This window comes from Platalea leucorodia, assembly GCF_965183815.1.
Source record: "Platalea leucorodia genome assembly, chromosome: 20".
NCBI lineage: Eukaryota > Metazoa > Chordata > Aves > Pelecaniformes > Threskiornithidae > Platalea > Platalea leucorodia.
In genome coordinates, this window is record NC_138842.1 from 8,793,323 (window position 1) to 8,815,537 (window position 22,215).

General features: G+C 68.8%; 2 protein-coding genes across 7 annotated transcripts; both read left to right on the plus strand.

Annotated features, from left to right (window-relative positions):
- Window positions 1-29: 29 nt before the first annotated feature.
- PHLDB1 (pleckstrin homology like domain family B member 1) lies at window positions 30-21,900 on the plus strand. Of its 6 annotated transcripts, none has more exons than XM_082330824.1 (23): window positions 30-160; window positions 4,611-4,712; window positions 5,139-5,262; window positions 5,338-5,508; window positions 7,411-7,536; window positions 9,008-10,119; window positions 10,892-11,134; window positions 11,202-11,339; window positions 11,460-11,597; window positions 13,605-13,733; window positions 14,974-15,129; window positions 15,241-15,351; window positions 15,532-15,621; window positions 16,310-16,432; window positions 19,043-19,159; window positions 19,275-19,368; window positions 19,573-19,617; window positions 20,036-20,327; window positions 20,435-20,525; window positions 20,609-20,755; window positions 20,911-21,130; window positions 21,216-21,301; window positions 21,519-21,900. In XM_082330824.1, exons 2-23 carry the CDS (start codon window positions 4,653-4,655, stop codon window positions 21,657-21,659), a joined length of 3,954 nt encoding a protein of 1,317 aa, XP_082186950.1. In that variant the 5' UTR covers window positions 30-160; window positions 4,611-4,652; the 3' UTR covers window positions 21,660-21,900. The 6 variants fall into 6 exon arrangements, with proteins under 6 accessions (XP_082186950.1, XP_082186946.1, XP_082186947.1 ...); XM_082330820.1 differs by lacking the exon at window positions 30-160 and adding an exon at window positions 3,190-3,322; XM_082330821.1 differs by lacking the exons at window positions 30-160; window positions 19,573-19,617 and adding an exon at window positions 3,190-3,322.
- On the plus strand, window positions 17,807-18,976 carry LOC309599405 (uncharacterized protein; the record flags this gene model as incomplete). The annotated part of the gene is made up of 2 exons (XM_082330834.1): window positions 17,807-18,706; window positions 18,881-18,976. Coding segments are annotated over 2 exons (996 nt in total), but the record flags the coding sequence as incomplete, so codon positions are not given.
- Window positions 21,901-22,215: the final 315 nt, after the last annotated feature.

Sequence of the window (22,215 nt, forward strand, 5' to 3'; positions counted from 1 at the left end):
CGGCCGAGGGTCGTGGGCTCCTTCCGGGGGCGGAGCGGCGTCCCCGGCGGGCTCAGCCCGGCCCAGCGGGGCGGGACGGGGCCGGCACCGGGGCGGAGCGGAGGCGGCGGCGGCGGCGGAGCCCGGGACGGGGCTGCCGGAGCAGCGGAGCCGAGCCGAGGTGAGCGGCGGCGGGGACCGGCCGGGGGCAGCTCCTCCTTCCCGGGCGCCCTGTCGCGCTGGGACCCGCGGCCGGCGGCGAGGGGCTCCGGGGCCGGGCGTGGGTCGTGGGGGGCTCCCGAGCGGGGGCGCGGGGATGGAGCTGCGGGCGGGGGAGCCGGGGAGCCCCTTGGGCCGGGAGAGCCGTCCTTGCGCAGGGCGGCGGCGGCCGGCGGGGAGCCGGGGGTCCGCGGCGGCGGCGAGCGCGTCGGTGCGGGAGCCCCGAGAGCGGGCGGCCCCCCCGGCCCCCCGTGGGCGGCTCTCCCTGCCCCAAATCCCGCTGCGGCTCCCGGGCGGTCGCGGGGGGAGACGGCGCCTGGCCCGCGGCTGCCCCCGCCAGCCCCGACGCCTCTCGGGGAGCCTGGGAACGGCGCCGGCCCGGCCAGACCCCGCTCCGCGGCGGGACCTTGTTTACTCCGGCTTCCTGACACGCTCCCGCCACGGCCCCTTCGGCCGCTGCCAGAAAGCCCGAGGAATTTGGCAGCCCCAAAGGTACCCAGCTGCTGCACCGAAGGGCCGCCCGCTCTCCCACCCCTCCGGCGGCTCTGCGAGCCCCCCGCCCTCCCTGGGCACCGGGCAGGGACCGGGCGGCAGCAGGGCCGTGCTGCCCAGGGGGTCCTTCGGCAATTCCTCGTACGTCTGGGTTCGCCGCGCGATGCCGTACGTCGGCGGGCGCGGGGCTGCAGCGGGCAGGGTGCCACGCGGGGCGATGGAGCCGTGGGTTTGCGTGACGGGGCGGCGCTTGCTGATGGCCGGACACCAGAACGGAGGGAGCGGTGCCCGTTTTGGGGAGGCGAGGTTCGCCCCTGCCCCTCTCCCAGAGAAGGCAGGCCTGGGTGATGGGTTCGTGCCAGGGACCGGATCCGAGACCCATGAAACCCGCCCCGTGCCGCGGTCCCTGAGCTGTCATGAGCGAGGAGCTGCAGATGCTCCTCGCTGAGCTGAGCCAGGCCTGCAGATGAGAAGCCGTCATTTGTTACGAGAGGGCTTTGAGGAACGAGTCTCCGTTGTGCAACCTTACGAGGGGTCTCAGAGCTCAGCAGTGGTGGTTTTCCTGTCCGTGCTGCGGTGGCTGGAGGCATGTGCTGACGCTGGGCTCGGTGCTCAAGCTCCAGCAGCGGTCGGGACCACGCACGGCATCACCAGCCCTCGGAGCTGGCTCGTCTCTGGGAGCGTCGGGTGCAGGAAAGCAGGTATGCGCGCCCTCCCTGGCCCAAGCATGCGGTGGGCGTACCCCAGCCCGCAGAGAGCCCGAGGTGTGATGCCGGCAAGGCCTTGGCCGGAGCGCAGCTGTGCCGCGCCGTGGCGGTGCGGGAGCACTTCCCGGGAGCGCTGAGATCAGCGGGTGCGGCCGGGATTCCTCGGCTCCCGCCGGAGCTGTCTGGCGGCTGATTTACGGTGATGTTATTGCCAGGAGCGTTGCGTCGCCCCAGCAACCGCAAAGCGGCCCCCGCTGCCCCTCACCCGGGTGGGATGGGGCCGGCTGCGTCTCCCCTGCTCGGCGTGGGGCAGCCCCAGGCTCGGAGGCAGCGGCCGGGAGCAGGCTCCTCGCTCCCCTCCAGCTTTGCGCCGGAGATGGGCTTCCCCTTCCCAGCCGCCGATGGAAGGGCCGGTTGTTTACCGGGGCAGAGGGTGTGGGAAGGGGTAAGCGCACCCTAAGCGCGTTAGCAGATGGGGAGCGAGCAGGCAGCCAAGTTGGACGGAGGCTGTGATGCTGCGTGGTGCGCACCCGTTAGCTCGGCCGCTCCGGCTTCCTCCAGTGACTCACTCGGCTGCGGGTGGGGAGGAAAGGCCATGTGTGGGATGCTGCGCGCCTGCCCCTTGGATGCTGCATCCCAGGCAGGGGGCAGCTGGGGCACCTTTGGGCGCCCTGCTCGTGGCAGGGTGCCAGGCTGTGCTCCGGTGCATTGGCACAGCCCTTCGCAAGCGTGGGTCGGCTGGCTGTGCCCTGGCTGTGCCCTGGCCAGTGGCACACGGTGCGGCTCTGGGGTCTGCCCGCTGGCTGCTGGCGCCTGGCCGTGCTGACGGGGCGCAAGGCAGGCCATGACGTGCCTGGCTGGGTCTCGGTGGGCAGGAGTGGACCCCCCCGAGCGCCCCTGCCCGTCCACTTGGGCTCGGGGCAGGCAGGCAGGTTACAGCCTGCGGGCAGTGGGGTGCAGGGGCTCCCTGGGAGTACGGTGGTGGTGGGGCAGCCTGTCCGTGCGCAGCCTGCCCGGCGTCGGCAGGGGCCCTGCGGCAGCGGGGCTGGGCGTCCACCCAGGTGAGGCCTCTGCCTGTGCCGTGAGAAGAAAGGGGCTTTTGTCCTCCGAGAGGCCGGAGCCGAGCGGGCAGCCCTGCGTGCGGGGGGCACGGGGGCCGTGGGCTGTTTGGCGGTAACCGAGCCCGACCCCTTGGCATTCGCTGCCTTCGCCGCTTCCCACGGCGGGAACAAGCGGCGCGTTCTGCAGGCGGTGGCGGGAGAAGAAAGGCCGCCTTGTCCGCCCCAGCGGTGGGGCGCCGGCTGGGGCAGCCGCGCTCCCGCCCCGCATTCCTCCGGCAGAGCCGGCTGGAGAGGGGCTGCACCCCCCGAGGGACGGGCTGGGGGGACGGCAGGCGTCTCCTGCGCAGCGAGGAGCCAGGTGAGGGGCTCTGCCGGGGCGGAGGGCGATGCTGGGGGGCCGGCGACTGTCAGCGGCCAGGGTGGGCATCGGGGAGCAGCTGGACGCCAGGGTCACCCTCCGGCTCATGGGCAGGCAGGGCTGCCTGTGGAGCAGGGGGTGCTGGTGGAGCGAGTTGGGGCAGCAGGCAATGGGCAGGAGCGGGGATGGATCCCCCGGGCGGTGGGGCTGGGGGTCCCCCGTGATGCTCACCCGGCCCCACTGGCACAGCCATGCTGGGAAGGGGTTAACGCCGGCACAGGATCCCACCGTGGCCCCGCTCCCTTCCTATGCAGCAGCCTGGCCCCTCCTGGCTTTTCCTCCTTCCTGGACATTGCGGCGGGGCCTGGGTGCAGGCGAGGGGCAGGGGCTCAGCCGGGCTGTGGGGTCTCCTGATGCTGGGAAGCGTGGCCCCCCTGCACCTGGGGAACATGGGCACGCTGCCGCGGAGGGTCCCGCTGGGCGCCCGGGCCAGCACCGGGTGGCAGGTAAGGGAAAGGGGGGGGGGGGTCCCACCCTGGCAGCCAGTGAGCGTCGGGGAGCTGCTCCTGGGGTACCACAGCTCTTCTTCCCCCTGTCCCAGCCGATCTGTCCCCAATCCGTTTGGGGTGGCCATGGTCCCCACAGAGCCCACGCAGTGGGGCAGCTGGCTGTCGTGTCGTGCGGAGCTGCCTGGGCTCCGTCCCAGCCCTGGAGCCCACGCCTGGTGTTTTCCAGCGTTTCATTTTTTCCGCAGTGTGTAATAGCCGCCCGCTCGCCCCCGCAGCCAAGTCCGGCGCTGTCCAAGTGGGGGGGTCCCTCACCCTGCGGGACGCCGGGGCTGGCGGGACCACGGGCGATGCTGCAGGGAGCCGAGCCTGGGGCTCCTCCTGGTGCTCCCGGCTGCGCTGGGACCAGGGTCCCTAACGGGGGTGGAAGCACTCCCGGTCCAGCTGCCCCAGCCTACCCAGGAAGGGTTAAGCCACATTCGGCCAGGCCCAGGCGGAAGGGAGGGACGTGGGGAGCTGCAGACGGTAAATTTAGTAACCCCGGAGCATCCCGGGCTGTGACGGTGGCGTGAGTGCCGGGTGACGGAAATTGTTCCTCTCTGAGCTGCCTCCTGCCTGCGTGGAGACCAGCAGCTGGTGGCTGTTCCCATGGGCAGCGGCGCTGCCGGCCAGGCAGGGCGCGGGCAGGGACGCGGCACGCTCAGCTGGGCTTGTGCACCCCGAGGCGCTGCTGCTGCCCGCCTCTGCGGGAGCAAAGGTGCACGCCTGGGTGCCAGGGATGGGCACTCGTGGCACGCACGGGTGTGCCGGGGCGTGCCGCGGGCCGTGCACAGGCAGGCAGATGTTGCTGGGGACAGCTGGATGCTGTGCTCACGTGTCCTTGTCCCCCAGCAGCCATTGGGGTCCAGCTGCCCATCGCTCTCAGCATTTAGGGTGTGCGTTTCCTACACCACCTCCCCAAAGCCGAGCCAGCGTGCTGGCTCCTTCTGGCGCCGTGTCGGGTGCTGACGCTCGGTGCGCACGTGGGTTTCCCCGGGCGGACGGGGGCTCGTGCCTTGCCGGGTGGGGATGCTTGCTGGCTTCAGGCAGCTGCTGCTGGGCTGGAGACCAGAGCTCAGGAGGGGAATCCCCTTGCTGGCAAATGCCACTTTGGGGCGGGGTAGGGTTTGCGAGGTTTGTGCTCAGGCTGCCAGATGTGCAGGCTGCCGGCAGGGATGTGCGGGAGGAATACGGCAGAGCCGTGCCTGGCATGGTCACCTGTGCTGACGTCCTCTCTTTCTCCTGGCAGCAGCCTGTGCTGGAGAGCACCCGGCGTCTTCGAGCAAGCACCATGGAGGCACCCGGCAGGATCCCCGCCAGCCCAACCCGCAGAGTCCAGACCATCATCCAGGTGAGCGTGCAGGGCCGCGGGACCTCTGCCCTGCGGGAGCACGGGGATCCGGCCGGGAGCCCTTCTCCGCAGCCAGCCCCGCCATGGGTGGCCGACGCTGCCCCCCGGCCTCTCCTCGCCCCAATCCTATTACGGGATCGGTGGCAAAGCCAATTGAGCTAAGTGGCTGGCAGCTCGGATCCTCTTAGATGCAGCCCAAGTCCCGGGGATCTTCTCCCACGGCAGCTCACCGCTGCTCCCCTGAGCAGGCAGCACGGGCAGGAGGGAACCCTCAGCTCCTGTGTCCTGCTGCCAGACTGTCCTGCCTGCATGCGGCTGTGCCTGGGCATCGCTTTCTGCCTGCATGCGCAGCTGTTTCCGAGCGGCCCGAGCCAGGTGGGCTGCAGCGGTGGGAGCTGTGAGCATCCCTCCCCTCTCCTCCTGCAGAACAGCCCCCTGGACCTGATCGACACGGGCAAGGGGCTGAAGGTGCAGACGGAGAAGCCGCACTTGGTGAGCCTGGGCAGTGGTCGGCTCAGCACCGCCATCACGCTCCTGCCTCTGGAGGAAGGTGAGTGCCGGCTGCTGGGGGGTCCCCGCAGGCAAGCTGGCGGCAGGGACGCTGAGCCGCCCTCTCTGCCGGCAGGGAGGACCACCATTGGCACGGCCGCGAGGGACATCGTCCTGCAGGGCCCTGGGCTGGCGCCCCAGCACTGCTACATCGAGAACGTGCGAGGGACGCTCACCCTGCACCCCTGCGGCAACGCCTGCGCCATTGACGGTGTCCCGCTCCGGCGGCCCACGCGCCTCACCCAAGGTAGGGGCGGTCTGGTCTCCTCCGGAGCAGGACCCGGCGTTCGCAGGTGGGGTTGTGCCGTTGGGTATCGGGGTGTTTGCGGATCCACTCTGCAATCCTAGCTGGGATGCTCCTGCCCCTTTGCTGCAGGGTGGGGATGTGCCGGGTGCCGGCACCATTTGGGAATCGGCTTTGCCGTGTGCCCAGGGATTGTGCCGCGCGTGAGATCGGGAGGGAGAAAGCGACTCGGGCTGGACGGCGCCGGGCAGGGTTTGGGCCCCGCCGTCGCACCCATTTCCCAGACGTGTACAGTAGAGATGCTGAGCCAGGTTTGGGAAGGGGAGACGAAGGAAGAAAACAACTCGGCGGCCGCGGGGCGTCGCTGCCGGGGACCCGCCGCTGCGCTGGCGTGGCCGGGGGGCCTTGGGCCCTGCCGTCCGCCCCGGCCGCTCCCGGGGCAGCGTGGGCAGAGCCGTGGGTCGCTCCCCACGGCGTCCCCTCTCCCCGCACGGCCCGTGTCACGTTTTCCGTCCCTGCCCCCGTTCCCGGGTGAGGCCCGGCCCCCGCCGTCCGCGCCCGCCCTCGCCCCTCCCCGGGGGCGGTGCGCGGCGCTGCCCGGGCGGCGGCGGCGGCGGCGGCGGCGCGGTGAGTGCGGCGCGGCGCGGGGGCCACGCGTGTCCGCGCCGGGGGGGGGCGGGCGGGTTGGGGGGAGCGCTGCCGGCCCTCCGCGGGTTGCGAAGCCCCCTTGCCCCCCGCGGGCGGCCGCGCTGCGCTCCCCCCGCGGAGGGGGGACCCCACCCGCGCGGGCGCTGCCGCGGGCGACCCCGCGGGGGACAACGGGAGCCACGCGGCCGCCGGGGAAGGGGCGCGACGGCTGCGGGCGGGGTCCCGCCGCGGTGGGAGCCGGGGTCTGCCGGGGCGCGGGCAGGGCCCGGCCGAGAGCCCCGCTTCTCCCGCCCGGTGGCCGCGGGCAGGCGGGGTCGGCGCCTGCGCCCGGCCGCAGCGGGACGAGCCGGGGGCTGCGGGGCCGGGGCGCGGCTCCGCCGGGGCCGGTGCTGGCGCGCAGGGAAGGCGGAGGTCGGCGATGCCCCGAGCCCGAGCAGCCGCTGGGCTGGAGGAGCCGTTGCCGGGCCGGGCGCTGGCATCGCCGCACGGCGGGGAGGATGCTCTCGTCGAGCCGGGGTGCTGCGGCAGCTCCTGCGGGGAGCACGGCTCCTGCCCTCCCCGGCACTCGGACGAGGAAGCCAGGCCCCCGCGGCGGCGATGGCCTCCGTCTGTACGGGCTCTCGCTCGCCTTGCAGCCAGCCTGGGCTGCCGGGTGCTCCAAAAAACGCGTCCCCTGCGGCGAGGGATTTTCGGCTGCGGCTGTCGGTGCGGAGCGAGCCTCTCCCCACGGCCCTGGCAGGCGCTTCAAAGCGGGGTGTGTCTGCAGCACGGAGCCTGCCGGCACGCAGCTCCCTGGCACCGTGGGCAGCGGGGCAGCAGGCAGCGCGTGGCCCCGCTCCCCTTCCCGAGCTGCCTTCCTCCCCGGCGGCCGCTCGGCACCTTCCCCCGAGAGGGCTGCCGCTATGGGCCGAGAAGAGGCATTTTGCGGCCGGGGACAGGAGCTGTCTTGTCTGCAGCTGGCAGCCGCACAGGCCCTGGAGCGCCGCCAGCTCCCCCGCGGCAGCGCAGCCCCCGGCGGGGACCCCAGCTGTGCCTGCGCCTGCGACGCGCTGCCTGCAGCTGCCGGGGAGTGACCTGGATTTCAGCCTCCCTCTAAGCCTCTGCTGACGGCAAGAGCCCGCTCCCCTCCTGGGGACGCGTTGTAGGGCCAGGCAGCGCCCCGCTGCCTGCCTGCGCCGGCTCCTGCCTCGCCTCTTTTCGGCACCGCGCCGGTGCGGCCGGGTGGCCAGTGGCTGACCCTCTCCCGTCTCTCCCCAGGGTGCACCATCTGCCTGGGCCAGGCCACCTTCCTCCGCTTCAACCACCCTGCCGAGGCCAAGTGGATGAAGAGCATGATCCCGGCGGGGGGCAGGAGCCCGGCAGCTCTCTGCGGGCTGCCAGCAAGTAGGTGACCCCACCTCGTCGCAGGCAGGGTGGGGGGGACGCCGGGGCACTCCCTGTCCCGCGCCGCCAGCCTTCCCGGCACACGATGCTCTCTCAGCCCTGTCCTGCCCAGGCTGCCACGCTTGGGAGCAGGGCTCACGCCCAGCTGCGGATGTGCTGGCCGTTGGCTCGGCAAGGCAGCTGCGCTGGTGTTTGTTAATGATTAATATTGCCTTGGAAGAGGGTAATTGCGAGGGCAGTGAGGCACGGCTCCCGCCTCTGCCCAACCTGGCCATGGCAGAGCCATCACCCATCAGCCTGTGCCAGGGATGTGGGGTGCGGCGGGCCCCCCCCGGCTGCCTTGGAACCAGTGTTTACGTGCTTGGGTGGCTGTGCGGAGGCTGCGAAGGCCGTTTCCCCGGCTGCAGTCCTCCATCTCTCTGGCTGCTTATCTTGCTGTGTCTGCCTGTCTGTGGGGCCGATGGGACGAGCGCCTGTGCCGAGGTCCGGCACTGCGCCCGGCTACCGGGGATGTCTGAACCCCCAGCAGCGGTCCTTGGGCTGGCAGCCCTTCTCCCTGCCCCGACCGGCACGCCCTGGCACGGGGAGAGAGCTTGGCAGCCTCCTCATGCCACGTGTGTGCCGGGAAGGCAGCGCGCCCTGCAGCTGGGGGACGGGAGGAGGGACGTCGGGAGGTGTCGTGGCCACAGAGGCATCCTGCGATTGCAGAGCATCCTGTGGCTGCTGCCTGCATTGTCCCGGCGTGGTCCCTCTCTGCCCTGCAGGATCGGATGGGATCGCATGGGCAGGGCTGCGGCACATCCCCCTGGGCGCTGAGGCGCTGCCGGCCACCGCAGGGGAGCCGCTGGGTGCCAGGGGGTGACGCAGCCTAGGTGGCACGCCGTCCTGGCCGGGCTCCGTGCCTGCCGCGATTAGCTCGTCCCCTGAGTGACAGGGACATCGGTGCTGCGCCGGCAGGACAGGGCAGCCCGAGCAGGGGGCACCCCAGCCGGGGGCGCGGGGAGGCTGCGGGCAATGTGGCAGTGGGTCTGGACACGCCGCGGGTCTGCGATTGGTGGCTTTTGGCTGTCGCATCTCTGTCCCCTCGCTGGGGTGCCAGAGCATGCCGGGGACGAGGGGTGGGCGCCGGCGGCTGGCGGGGGCAGCTGCTCCCTAGGGAGCGGGGCCGGGAGCTGCTGGCAGCGCAGGGATGTCGGGAGCAGGCGGCTGGGCTGCGCTATCGGGTTTCTGTCTCCCTGGTGATGGGGCCAGCAGGATGCCGGCCTCCTCCCTGGCCAGGCTCCCCAGCCGGGAAGCAGTGGCAGCGGCGCGTCGGCAGCTCGGGGTGATGGGGAGGAGAGCTGCGACCCGGCGCTGGCTCTGCAAGGCTGCGTGGAGGGGTAATGCGAGGCTGCTTCGGGAGACCCCAGCCTGGGTAGGGGCTGTGGGGGGGTCCTACCACGCTGATGTCTGCTCCCGTGTCTCCCCGCAGAGCCCGAGGCCCTGGTGAACGGTGGCCGCCAGCCGGCCGAGCGCGGGTGTCCCAGCCACAGCTCCCTCGTCAGCTCCATCGAGAAGGACCTGCAGGACATCATGGACTCGCTGGTGCTGGAGGAGCCAGCATCGCCCGGCGGCAAGAAGCCGCCCACCCGCGGCCGGTCCCCCCTCTCCCCCGTGGTGAATGGGGGCGGGCGTTGCCTCCTGTCCCCGCCGCCCAGCCCCGGGGCCACCTCGGGGGGCTCCAGCTACGAGAACACCTCCCCCCCCTTCTCCCCCCTCTCCTCCCCAGCCAGCAGCGGTGGCTACACCAGCCCCTCGCCCAGCAGCCAGGAGCAGGGTCCAGCTGTGCCCCCCCTCGTCCCGCTCCGCTCCTCCAGCTACAACCACGCCGTGCAGCCGCCCCCCCAGCACCCTCCCCCCCCACCCTCTGGGGGTTCTGGCGAGCCTTGGCCGGCTGAGAGGCTCGGGGACCACCGGGCAGGCAGCCCCCGGCTGACCCCCAGGGCGGCGCCGCGGCCACGGGCAACCCTGCAGGAGCGGCCCCCCAGCCCCTTCCGGGAGCCACGGGACCCCCCAGCCCCCAGCCGGCAGCCCACCAGCAGGGTAATCCCAGAGGCCCGGCTGCAGCCCCCTGAGAGCCCACGGGCAGCCCGGAGGAACGTGGAGAGCATGCGGGAGCTGCCCCCCCTGAGCCCCTCCTTGTCCCGCCGGGCCGTCAGCCCCCGGACAGCCCCCGACGCCCCCTCCCCGCAGTCCCGGCTGGGCAGGGAGGTGCCCGGCAGCCCCCGCGCCAGGCGCAAGGGTCCAGAGGAGCCAAGGGGCTCTGGGAGCCCCTCGCCCCCGCTGCCGGCCGAGACCCCTCCGCGCCGCCCCAGCTTCAGCACCTGCCTGAGCCCAGCGTATGGACTGGGCTCCCCAGCCATGTCCTCACCCTGGCAGAGCCCCCGTGCCCCCAGGAAGCCCTTGGGGGACCCACGGCCGCCAGCAGGGCCACGGGAGCGCAAGAACAGCATCACTGAGATCAGTGACAATGAGGATGAGCTGCTGGAGTACCACCGGCGGCAGCGGCAGGAGCGGGTGCGGGAGCAGGAGATGGAGCGCCTGGTGAGACCCGGGGCGGGGGCTGTGTTCGAGTATAGGACGCCCTCTTTGCAAACGCCTTTCAGCTTTTGCTGCTTTAAAACCCGGTCCTTGACTCTCTGGGATTTGCTGCAGCTGCCAGGCTGCCGGCTTATCTGAGGGGATTACGGCCCGGAGTGGCCATCGATGCATGGCAGCTCTCCGGGAGCACAAAGCCCTTGGCTCGCAGCAGCCCGGGGAAGCTTGCGGGGTCGGCACGGCTCTGCGGGGCTGCCAGCTGAAATTGTGGTGGCCCTGGCTTTGCAAAACCATCCACGTCTTGTCCAGCCCCGCCAAGGGCTGCGTCTGCCGGCGACGGTGCTGTGGCTTTGTGGGCGCTGTGTCTATATTTAGGATGGATGGAGTTTTTATAGAGCCAGCAGCTGCCTGGGTGGGGTTTGCCCTGTGCATCTGCCGGTCCTGGAGGCTGTGCCACCGGAGCCCTGTTTGCTCAGCCCTGACTCACGCCCGGCGCGGGCGGCCTGAGTCACTGCCTGGAAATAGCGGAGGCGCTCGGTGGCCGGCACTGCTGCCTGTAATTAGTCCGTCTACAGCTCCCAGCGCGTCGTGTGCCTGGCTCCGGCACGGGGTTGGAGCGGGCTGCATCGGGCTTTGCAATGTCCCCAGCCCGTCCCAGCGTGCGGGCAGGGCAAGGAGTGAGCCCGCATCCCGGCGTCTGCCATTGGCACGGGGTCCTGCGGGCTCTGGTGGCGGCGCGTGCTGGGACGGGCGCCGTGCTGACTGTTCTTCCCCGCAGGAGCGGCAGCGCCTGGAGACCATCCTGAACCTCTGTGCCGAGTACACCAAGACGGACGGCACTGAGCCGGGCGAAGTGCACCGGCTCCTGGCTGGCGACGCAGATGCTGGCCAGCGGGTGCCCAGGGGTGCCGTGGCTCTGGGCCGTGCCACCAAGGAGCTGCGGCAGAGGGAGAGCTTGGAGAGGTCGGATGAGGAGAACCTGAAGGAGGAGTGTAGCAGCACTGAGAGCACCCACCACGAGGTGAGTGGACCGCTGTGCCGTGCCGCGCCACGCTGTGCCGCACCATGCTAACCTGCCCTCTCCACAGCACGAGGAGCTGGCCGGTCCCCGGGCCAAGGAGGCGCAGCGGCTGGAGGAGGAGCGTGCCAGCGTCCTCAGCCGCCTGGACCAGCTGAAGGGCCGTGTCAAGGAGCTGGAGCAGCAGCTGCAGGAGACATCACGAGAGGTTAGGGGATGGGGTACCCCACTGGGTCCCCTGCAGCTCCCTGTCCTCGCCAGCTGGATCCTGTGGGTGTGAGCGGGATGCGGCTGGGGCAGCCGTCCTGACGCAGCCATGCCTGTCCAGGCGGAGATGGAGCGGGCGCTGCTGCAGGGCGAGCGGGAGTCGGAGGCGGCGCGGCTGCGGCAGGAGCAGGAGGTGGTGCAGCAGCTGCAGGAGAAGCTCTCCAGCCTGGACGCCAGCATCCGGAAGGAGCGGGACAAGGTGAGCCCCAGGGCAGGGCTCCCCGGCACAGGCTGCGCCGTGACCACCCCGGTGCTTGCAGCCGGTGCTGGTGCCCCGTGCTGCGGTGTTCCCCTGGGGGTGCATTTTCCTGTCCCCAGGCTCTGCGGAGGCATCGAGGAGCATCCCCTTTGGGTTTGCGTCGTGGGGGGGGTCTGTCTGTCCATCCGTCTGCCTGGGACTGTTCCCACAGCCCTGCCAAGGAGCACAGGGCTGATGCTTGGGGTGGGTTTTGGTCGTTGTCCGTTGCGTCGGCAGGGTCTTGCAGGGAGGCTCCGTGGTGCGGGGCTTTCCCGTATGGCTGCCTTCCCATATGGCACCCCCTGGGGCAGGGGCCTCGGTGCTCCCTGCCCTTGCCAGGGGGCTGTGTCTTGTGGCAAGTCCCCGACTCTGCTGCCTGTCGGGTCATCTTCATGCGTGATGGCGGCTGCCACTGTAGTGTTTAGCTTGCTGGAGGTGGCCAGGAAATCACTGCGGGTGTTTCATTTGGCTCGGTGGCTGAGGAGGGGGGTCCTGGCCCCTTTCCCCTGGAGTCGTCTTGGGTGCAGTTGCTGCCGTGATCTGCCAGCCATGCCCAAAGGCACCCGTACCGCTGCGTGTGTGGCACGCTCATCCCGGCTGCTGGTTGCTGGCCATCCCGCAGCCTTGTGGGCAGCATGGCACAGCCCTGGGCAAGCTGCTCCGTGGCGGGAGAGCCACTGGGACCTGGCTCCCCGCTGCCCGAGGCTGGCATCCCCGTGCAGCCTATGCCTGGGTCCTGCCCGCAGCTCTGTGCGTCCCTGGGGGTCTGGCTGGCCCCGTGGCCGGAGGTGTCTGGGCTGTTTGGTTGCCTGTGGCCAGGCAGAGCTGCTGTCTGCGCCTGCTAGCCGTGCCCCCGTGGCATTTGGGGTTTTTGTTCTGATTTTGGTCTTCAGTCCTTTGCAGGCATCTTCTCTAGCCAGGGGCAGCCTCATGCAGAGCCAGGAGAGGAGCACAGGGAAATCCCCCTCCCAACCTCTCTGCTGATCTAACCACCTGCTTTCCTAACCAGCCAGCACTAATTGCACTAACGGTGCCTGCGCTGAAGTCTGCCGTCACCTCTGACATCTCTGCATGCCCGGGAGCCCTCTGGGCACCCTGCAGCCCCTGTCCTGGGGCACCCACCTGTGCCAGCCCTGTCTCCCCCCGGTGTGTCCCCCCGCGTCCCTTTGCATGGATCCCCTGTCTCCGCACTGCCACGGCATGGAGCAGGGTTTCTTGCAGCGTGTGTTTCCCAACGCCTACCCCCCGTATGGGTATGCCAGACCTGCGGGACGTGATCCCCTATGCCAGCCCTGCGTCGCCGGCCTCTGTCGTGCTGCCCCTGCGGCTGTGGGAGGGAGGGTTGGGGACACTTCCCCCTCCTCCTGGGGCCAGGAGCAAGTGTCTGCTCTGCCACTAACTCGGCGCAGCCTGAGCAGCTCCGGCAGCAGGGTTGGACCTCAGTCTCCCCTTTTCGCTGCCGTCCCGCAGGCAGCCCTCTCCCTCCGATGGAGAGGGATGGTCCTTGGTCCCTCAGCCTGCGTGCAGGACCTGCTGTGCTTAACTGGCAGCATCCCATATGGTGAGCATCAATTAACAAAGGTAGTTAGCGGTTGTTCAGAAGGTGTGCGTGGTGCAGCCATTTGCAGGATTGGGATGACTTTTTATCCATGCTGTGAGCATCGATCTTTTTGCTGCCCGTAAGCGGGCTTTGGGCGTGGAAACGCGAGGCTGAGGTCGAGGGCTGGCCGTAACACCTCTAACACCACCCGGCCTGGGTCCCCATGGCTGTTGCTCTCTTGACCCCTCCGTAGATGCCGTGATGCTCCTCCCCACGAGCCCCCTCTTTCTCCAGCTGAGCCCCTCTCTAACTCTGCAGCTTCTGCATGGCGCGGATTTGAGAAGTGTGTTTTCTCTCTTTTTTTTTTTCCTTTTTTTTTTCCTTTTTCTTTTTTTTTTTTTGTTTTGTCTCATTCTCCCCCAATTCAGGAAAGGGCAAAGGTTGATGCTGAAAGGAAGGAGCTAGAGCAACTCCGGGCGCTTTACCATGAGTCGAAGAGCCACCTTGATAAGTGCCCCGAGTCAATGCGGGAGCAGTTGCGGGAGCAGATGCGAAGGGTCAGTGTCTCCCCCCTACCCCTCCCGGACCATGGCCCACCTCCCTCCGCTCCAGCTTAGGCCAGCTCTTCCCCGCCAGCCGGGGCCGCACTGGGAGCGTCGCACCCGGGCTGGAGGCGGCTGGCGCCGGGCACCGCCGTCCTGGTAAGCTTGCCGCTCGCCCGGGCCGGGGGCGCGGTGCTGGCTCGGCAGAGCGCGGGGCTGCCCCCCACCGCGGAGCCGCCGTGCTCCTCTGGACCGGGCAGGGCGTGAGCATGGATCGTGCCCCACAGAGGAGGGCAGGCTGGGGAGCCTTGGGGACCGCTGGGTCCTCCCGTGTCCGGTTCCAGCTATTTCCTGTGAGCGTTTATTTACACGGTGCCGTCAGTTTATGTTACCGCCGGTCCACAGCATTTTTTTCCCCTTATCTGGTATTTTCTGGTAGTGGCCGACCTTCCCCAGTCCGTGGCCGGCGCCTGCCCAGCCCTCAGTGTGCAGAGAAACCCGCCTTGCTGCAGCCTGCTCGGGGCAGGCACCCTGGTGTTAGATGCGGGTCCCGGCATGCGGTGGCCAGGGACAGCGATGGGGGTGGTCCCAGTGCGTGGGCGCCCTTGGTAGCCACCACGCTGGTGGTGCCGCGCCATGCCACAAGAGCAGCAGCTGGCCTGCACCCATAGCAGGGTGAAACGCATCCCCACAGGGAGCGAGGTGCAATTGCCACCGGCGCGGCACTGGCAGACCCTGAGCTGAGCGTTACCGTGTGCTTGAAGGCTGGGAGGGCGTGCGGTGCTCGTCCATGGGGGCTCTGCCGCCCGTCAGCTTGGTGACACAGGACCACCTGTGATGGTTACACCAGTGCATGGTGTTTTACAGCCCAGCAGGGCACGGCGGCGGCCTGGATGTGGTTCAATGGGGGCAGCTAGTCTATGAGGGCTGGGTGAAGCCCCCGGCCACAGCAAGCTTTTCATCTCATGGGGGCGATGGCTCTGACCTGGCCGGTGCCCGGTGCCTCCATCGCCTTCTCCAGCTGGGCAGGGGTTGCCGGTGTTTCCCACATTGCTGGTGCTGAGCAGGAGGGAAAGCTGCCTGCCTGTGCACACAGGGCACCGGGGACAGGCTTTGCCATGGGTTCCCGTTCCTGGCCAGCACCAGCAGGACACGGGAGCATGGCAGGGGGTTTCGCTGTGGGAGACCTGCCTGTGGGATATGGAGGTACCTGTCCAGAGGGAGTGATCCGCCATGCCCTTGTGTGTGTCCGAAGGAGGCGGAGGTGCTGGAGACGGAGGCCAAGCTGTTTGAGGACCTGGAGTTCCAGCAGCTGGAGCGGGAGAGCCGCCTCGAGGAGGAGCGTGAGGCACGGGGCCAGCAGCTCCTGCAGAGCCGGGCCGAGTGCCACCGCAGCATCGCCCGCAGGAAGGTAGGGGTGGAGGGGGGTGGCAGATCCGGCATGGCCGGGCTGCACCCCGTGGCCCCGGCTGAGCCCTGCGGCTTGCCGGTGGCCAGCTCATCCCCACTACCCACTCCCCAGGAACGAGTGGCTGCCCTGGATGCCCAGGCTGCCCAGATCCGGCTGCAGAGTGCCCAGGAGGCTGAGCGCCTGGCCAGGGAGAGAAACGGCATCCTGCAGCTCCTGCAGAAGGTAATGCAGCAATCAGGGGGTCAACATGCCCTCCCCGACCCTGGGGGTGCCCGAGGCAGGGGACAAGATCGCGCTGGCTCTTGCCAAGGTGCTGACAGTCGGGGCGAGCTTGTGGGGGACTGGCCACGGGGTGCCAGTAACCGTCAGCTGCCTCTGCTCTCACTGTTGCCCCGCGCTCAGGAGAAGGAGAAGCTCGTGTCTCTGGAGAGGCGATACCAGCTCGTCACAGGCGGCAGGAGCTTCCCCAAAATGTCCTCAGCTCTCAGAGAGGTAAGTGGGGAGAGGATGGTACAGCCCCTAGGGCTGCTCTCCTGCCACCCCAAGCTGCTGTCACCAGCGGGGACGAGCCTGGTGCACTGCAAGCTCTGCGTTGCAGCGGCTCCTGTGCTCCCACGCGCCTTCTGGCCGGAGCAAGGTGCTCCTGGCTGCTCAGAGCCTCTCCCATAGGCTGCAGAGACCATCGCCACGTTGGGAGGGAGGGAGGGAAATGCAACAGAGCCGGGCTTGGGAGCAGCAGTGTCTCCCCTGCCAGGCTGCTCAGGTGCTGCAGGAGCCCCGGAGCAGTCCGGGCTTTTAGCAGGCGGCTCGGCAAGGGCTACGAGTGCCCATGAGGGAAGGGCTTGGCGTGGCTGCAGAGCACCCGGGGCAGGCACTGCCTGGGGTCCCGTCCTTGCTGGAGAGCAAGTGTGGGGCTGTCTTGGCACTGGTACAGGAGACTCCTTCCAATTCATGTCCAAAGGCTTTTAGGTGGCAGCGGGTCACCCCGTTGCCCTGCTCGTGGCTCTGAACAGGGAGCCAGAACCACAATGCCCCCGGGGACTTCAGTGCCACCCGACCTGCTGCTGGGGAGAGGGGCAGGATGGCAGAGTCCCCTTGCTCCTACCTGTAGTGGGGCTCCTGCTGCTGCCACCTTGCTGCCTGTGCCCGCCTCGCCTATGTGATCTTTACCATCCAACAGGAGACCCTCCATATCTCAGAGCCTTATGAGCTGTTGGAGGGAACTAAGTCCCTGAGCCCCCTGCCAGCAGCAGCTGCCTCCTTAGCTTCTCCTGCCGCCCGCTCCTACCCCAAGGCACAAGAGGTAACGAGACTAACTGCACGTGCTTGCTCGCTTGCCCCCTCCTTGGCCAGGCCACCGCCAGACCCCTTACGCAGACTAATGTCACCTTCGGGCAGCAGAGCATCCCTGCAGCAGCATGCCGAGGTGGCACAGCTGGGGCATTTCTCATTTAGCTCTCCAGCAGCTGTGCTCATTAACACTCAGACCCCGATTTCAGGTGCTCTCCTGAGCCTGCCGGGCATCCTGGCTCCCACTGCCGCCCTCGGTTTTAACCCTGGCATGGCGCCGTGTGCCACAGGCATCCCTGCGCTTCCCCCTTGCCCGCTGCTTACCCGCCGGCTGGGCGTCTCCCAACAGCATCCTTCAGCATCCTGCTAGCCTCCCCCCCCCCCCCCAAAAAAAAGAGCAAATCCCCAGCTTTAGCATGTTTGGTTCAGAAAGGGTGAGGAGGTGGATTTTTAAGCTGGCTCGGAGCAGCTAGAGCTGCCTCGTCCAGTGCTGTCACACTGGGGAGAGCTGGTGGCTGGGGACCCTGGGGGACCCCGAGATCTGGGTGACGGGAACAGCTGAAGGTGCCTGGGGCCTCGGCAGGGCAGGCTGCAGCCCCCCATCCCCAGCCTGCAGCCAGCAAAGGTGCGCCTAAGGCAGGAGTGAGGCGGCATGCTGGGACACACAGCCCAGCTTGGGCGCCCCGCTCCCCGCACGGTGCTGTGCACCGAGGCAGCCGCAGGCAGGGAGGACAGCGAGGCAGGGAAGGGCTGGGCAGGCGGCGGTGGGGCACACGCGCGTGGGGAGATTTGCTCCCGCTTTGCAGTCAGTGCCACGATACCAGCGCATGGGTCTAACTCTCCTCCTTCTCCTCCGCCGTGGATTTCTAGGAGTACATGAGGCTGTCTGACGTTTTCAGGTTCTGCAGCAATGTGCACGGCCCCAGCCTGGACACTAAAGCTTCTGCTGCTGCCCCTGCTGCCGCTCAGCACTCTTTCTTGCTTGCTGTACCTCCCGCAGTCGACGAGGTACCCACTCCAGAGCATGCTCGGGTTTGCTCCCTTGGGTCGCCCGCCGCATCCCGGGCAGCGAGGATGCTGCAGACCGCGTGGCTTCCCAGCGTGCCCTGGTGCTCAGAGCCCACCTCTCTCTTGGGCTGGGTGACTTGTCCGCCTGCGGCTGAGCAGGGAGCAGAGGCTGGAGCCACCTGGTCTCCTTGCCGGAGAGCGCTTCTCGCCTGCTCTGGACAGGCTTTGCCCTCTGGGGTGGCAGCAGCAGAGCTGGGGAGCAGAGCGGGTGCCCAGCTGGGTGGGAGGGCGGCCCTTTGCCTGTTGGACCCAGTCCTGGCCGCCAGTCCCAGTCAAGGAGGATGCAGAGCAGGCGGGGACCTGACCCGGTGGGCTGGTGTGGCAGGGAGCACCAGCTGCCCTTCCTCCTGGGGATGTGGCACCCTCTTTTGGGGGCTGGAGCCGCCTGCTCGTTCCCTTGTGCCTGCTTGCCCATGCTCTGAGCCTCTTCTCCCGGTTTAATCTGCTTCTCTCTGCCCAGTACGTGACCGTTGAGCAGCTCTCGGGCATCCTGGGTGGCCTCCGCACCCCTGCTGCTTCCCCACTGGGCTGTGCCCCTCCAGCTCCTTCATCCTCAGGCTGCGCTGCTCCTCCTCCTCCTCTTCCGTCTCTCTCTTCTCCCTCCATCTCTGCAGAGGTTCGTGCCCCGTTTCCTTCCCTCTGCCCCCGTGCTCTCACCGGGAGGTGGTGGGGATGCATGGGAAGGGGTGAGCTGTGGATGAGGCCGAGCGGCAGCCCGGCCAGGCTCTCACCAGCCTGCGTACCCCTCACTGCCCTGCCCGCTGCTTCACTGCCTGCCTGGCGGCCTGCCCAGCCCGCAGCGCAGGGCAGGGCATCTCCGTGCCCTCCTGACGCTTGCATTGGTTCTTGCCTGCCCCGTGAGCAGCAAGGGAGTCCCAGAGCTGCCAAGACTCAGCCGGGGAGTGCGTGGGGTCCCCGGGGGTCTGCAGGTCCCATTCTGGGGGGGCAGTGCAGGCACAGGCAGGGATGCTCTGACCTTTCTCTCTCTGTGCCTCTGTCCCTCTCGCTGCATTTCACCCTCCCTCCTTTTTCATGCAATGTCTCTCTCCAGATGGAGCAGCACCTGCTGGGGGGCCACATGTGGCTCCCGGCTCTTGATTTAGAGAAGTGGTACCAGGAGGTCATGGCTGGCTTTGAGACCTCCTCCTCCTCTGTCTCTCCTCCTTCTTCCCCTCCTCCGCTTCCAGCTAAAGCTCACTCCTCTCACAAGCCTCTCCAGGTAATCCTGGCTCCCTGCTGCTGGGGCTCAGGCTTTGGGGCTGCTGGCCGCGGCGGGAGTGGGGCAGCGCGGGGACGTTCCTGCCAGCTCTGCACCCTGGGTGCTGCCAGGCACCCAGCTGCCGCAGCGGGCAGGGGCAGAGCAGACCCGCAGCGGGCAGCACGCCTGGGGCAGGCAGCCGCTGCCTCCTCTTGCCTGTACTGCTGCCAAGATGGCACCGACACAGGGGCAGGATCTGGGGAGGGGATGCTCAGCCCCGCCAACAGCTGAGCCGTCCGACCGGGGGGGCTTTTGCAGCCCCCTGTGCCCCTCTCACCTCTGTGTCTCTGTGCCCAGGTCTATCGTGCCAAAACAGAGGGTGATGCTGGTGCCCTTGCCCCTCGGATGAAGAGCGGGACCCCCTCGTCCTCACAGCTCAACCTCTCTGTGCTGGGGCGCAGCCCCTCGCCCAAGGTACGGCTGCCGGGGGGAGCTGGGCGTCGCGCGGCCTCGGACACCCCGGCTGCGGGTCCTGCGCGCCCAGTGCCAGCCCCCATCCCTGCAGCTGACTGCCTGCTGTCCTGCCCAGGGCCCCCCAAGCCCGGCGGGCAGCCTGCCCCGCAACCTGGTGGCCACACTGCAGGACATCGAGACCAAGCGCCAGCTGGCCCTGCAGCAGAAGGGTAAGCTCCGGCTCCGCATCCCGGCTCTGCGGGGCGGCGGGACTTTGGGAGACGCTTCCCGCGCTGCCACTTGGGCAGTGGAGAAGGGAGCCCGGCCAAGGGTGGCAGCGGCAGTGCTCCGGCGGGACGCGGTCTCTCTCTCACGGTCTCTCGCTTTTCCCCCCCTCTCCCTCCCGACCCCTCCGCCCGACGGCGTGTCTCCAGCCGAGCTGCTCCCAGCAGAGCCCTTGCAGCCGGGTGATCTACCAGGTAGAGATGTGGGGCAGCTTGGACTGCCTAGAGCAGCCCGGAGGCAGCGGCATGGCTGTTTGCTGGCACCTTCTGCCATCCATAGGAGGGGCATGACCAGCCCAGGACCCCGGGTGCCTCTCGATGTCCGCTTAGGGATGACCCTGTGCATCCCTAACCTACTAATGCTTTGCCCAGCCTGCTCCTCCCAGCCTGGCGCATGTGTTCCCCTTGGCTGCCCGGGCCCCCTCCTGCCCGGATGGTGGCTGCTTGCTGTGCTCGCCAGGGAGTTGTGACGGCGGCTCCCACCTCTGCGCCCACCATCCCTCCCCGGCTCCAGCAGCACCTGCGGTGTCTTCTGCCCGCGCCGTCCCCTCACCCACCGCGGTGCAGCTCTGAGCGCAGTGCGCTCAGTCGTCGTCTTCTTCCCATGGCGCAGGTCAGCAGGTGATCGAGGAGCAGAAGCGGCGGCTGGCAGAGCTGAAACAGAAAGCGGCCGCAGAGGCTCAGTCCCAGTGGGAAGCCCTGCACGGGCAGCCCCCCTTCCCCGCCACCTTTCCCCCGCTTGTGCATCACTCCATCCTTCACCACCACCGTCCCCATGGCGTCGGGCCCCGGGCTGAGGAGCTGGACCATGCGTATGACACCCTCAGCCTGGAGAGCTCAGACAGCATGGAGACCAGCATCTCTACCGGCAACAACTCTGCCTGCTCGCCTGACAACATCTCCAGGTAACCCCGGGGCCAGCTCCCGCGGCCGGCGGCACAGTCCACGCTGCTGGCCACGCCACGGGCTCGAGGTCCTTCCTGCTGGGATGGCAGCTGTGGCTGTCTTGCAGTGCCAGCGGGATGGAAGCGGGGAAGATCGAGGAAATGGAGAAGATGCTGAAGGAGGCACACGCGGAGAAGTCGCGGCTGATGGAATCCCGGGTGAGTGGGGGCACCAGCGCCGCGGTCAGCTGAGTCACGGGTCCGCAGTTCCCGGGGCTGAGCGCCTGTGTGTGTGCCGGCAGGAGCGGGAGATGGAGCTGCGGCGGCAGGCGCTGGAGGATGAGCGCCGGCGCCGGGAGCAGCTGGAACGCCGGCTGCAGGACGAGACGGCACGGCGGCAGAAGCTGGTGGAGAAGGAGGTCAAGCTGCGGGAGAAGCACTTCTCGCAGGTGCGGGGCGGGCTGCTCCCTCCGGCGCGGGGTCCCCTCTCCCAGCCCAGCTAGCGAGGCAGACCCAGCTCCCCGCTGGTGTCGCGGGGTCTTGGCAGGGAGACGCAGCTCTTGCTACCAGTGCCGGGCTTTGCAGGGCTGCATTGCTTTTCCAGGCTCGTCCCCTGACGCGGTACCTCCCCATCCGCAAGGAGGATTTCGACCTGCGGCTGCACATTGAGTCCTCGGGCCACAGCGTGGACACCTGCTACCACGTCATCCTGACGGAGAAGATGTGCAAGGGCTACCTGGTCAAGATGGGCGGCAAGATCAAGTCTTGGAAGAAGCGCTGGTTTGTCTTCGACCGCATGAAGCGCACCCTCTCCTACTACGTGGGTGAGTCCCTGCGCTGCCCCGCGCCATTGCCCCCTCCCCATGCCACGGCCCGCAGCGGTCGACACCGGTTCCTTCTCTTGGGCAGATAAACATGAGACGAAGCTGAAGGGCGTCATCTACTTCCAAGCCATTGAAGAGGTTTACTACGACCACCTCCGCAGCGCGGCAAAGGTGAGAGCTGGGCACCGCCGCTGCCCTGGTGTCGGCCGGGACCCCCCAGCGTTGCTGTGCCCTCCCGTCGCCCGCTGCCACGCGGGCAGGAGGCAGCTTGTGCCGGGGAGGCTCCCGGAGCGGTCCAGCTCCTCGGGCTGCCGAGGACGGGACCCCGGTGCTGAGCTTCGGGGGCGAGGGGGGCAGAGCGCTGACCCTGCCCTCCTCTCCTCCCCAGAGCCCCAACCCCGCCCTCACCTTCTGCGTCAAGACCCACGACCGCCTCTACTACATGGTGGCACCCTCGGCCGAGGCCATGCGCATCTGGATGGACGTCATCGTCACCGGGGCGGAGGGCTACACCCAGTTCATGAACTGAGGGTGCTGCGCACCCCAGAGCCGCCAGCTTGACAGACTCCTGAGCAGCCCCAGCGGAGGGGCGCTCCCGGGGCCCTGCTGCGCCCAGGGCCGCGCACCCCACGGCGGCGGAGCCGCGCTGGGCGGCACCAGCGTGGCCTGCTCCACCGAGGGAATAACGGCCTTTGGGTTTTTGTTGTTGTTGTTTTTTTTTTTTTTTTACATGTTGACTTTTTAAAAACGAAATTTACTGGAAATGTATCAAAGTGCTGAAATGTAAAAAGTTGCCAAAGATCTGCCGGTGCCCAGAGCGTGCTGCCCCGGGCGGGGGGGGGGTGGGGTGTCAGACCCCTGCGGTTACGGCAGGGGCGGGGCCGGGGCCCGGGCAGGGGCGGGGCCGGGGCAGGGGCGGAGCCAGGGAAGGGGCGGAGCAGGGCAAGAGGCGGGGCCGGGGAAAGGGAGGACTAGGGCTCGAGGCAGGGGCGTGGCCAGAGAAGGGGCGGGGCCTCTGGGCAGAGGCGGGGCCCGGGAAGGGGCAGAGGCGGGGTGGGGGAAGGGGCGGAGCGGGGCTCGAGGCA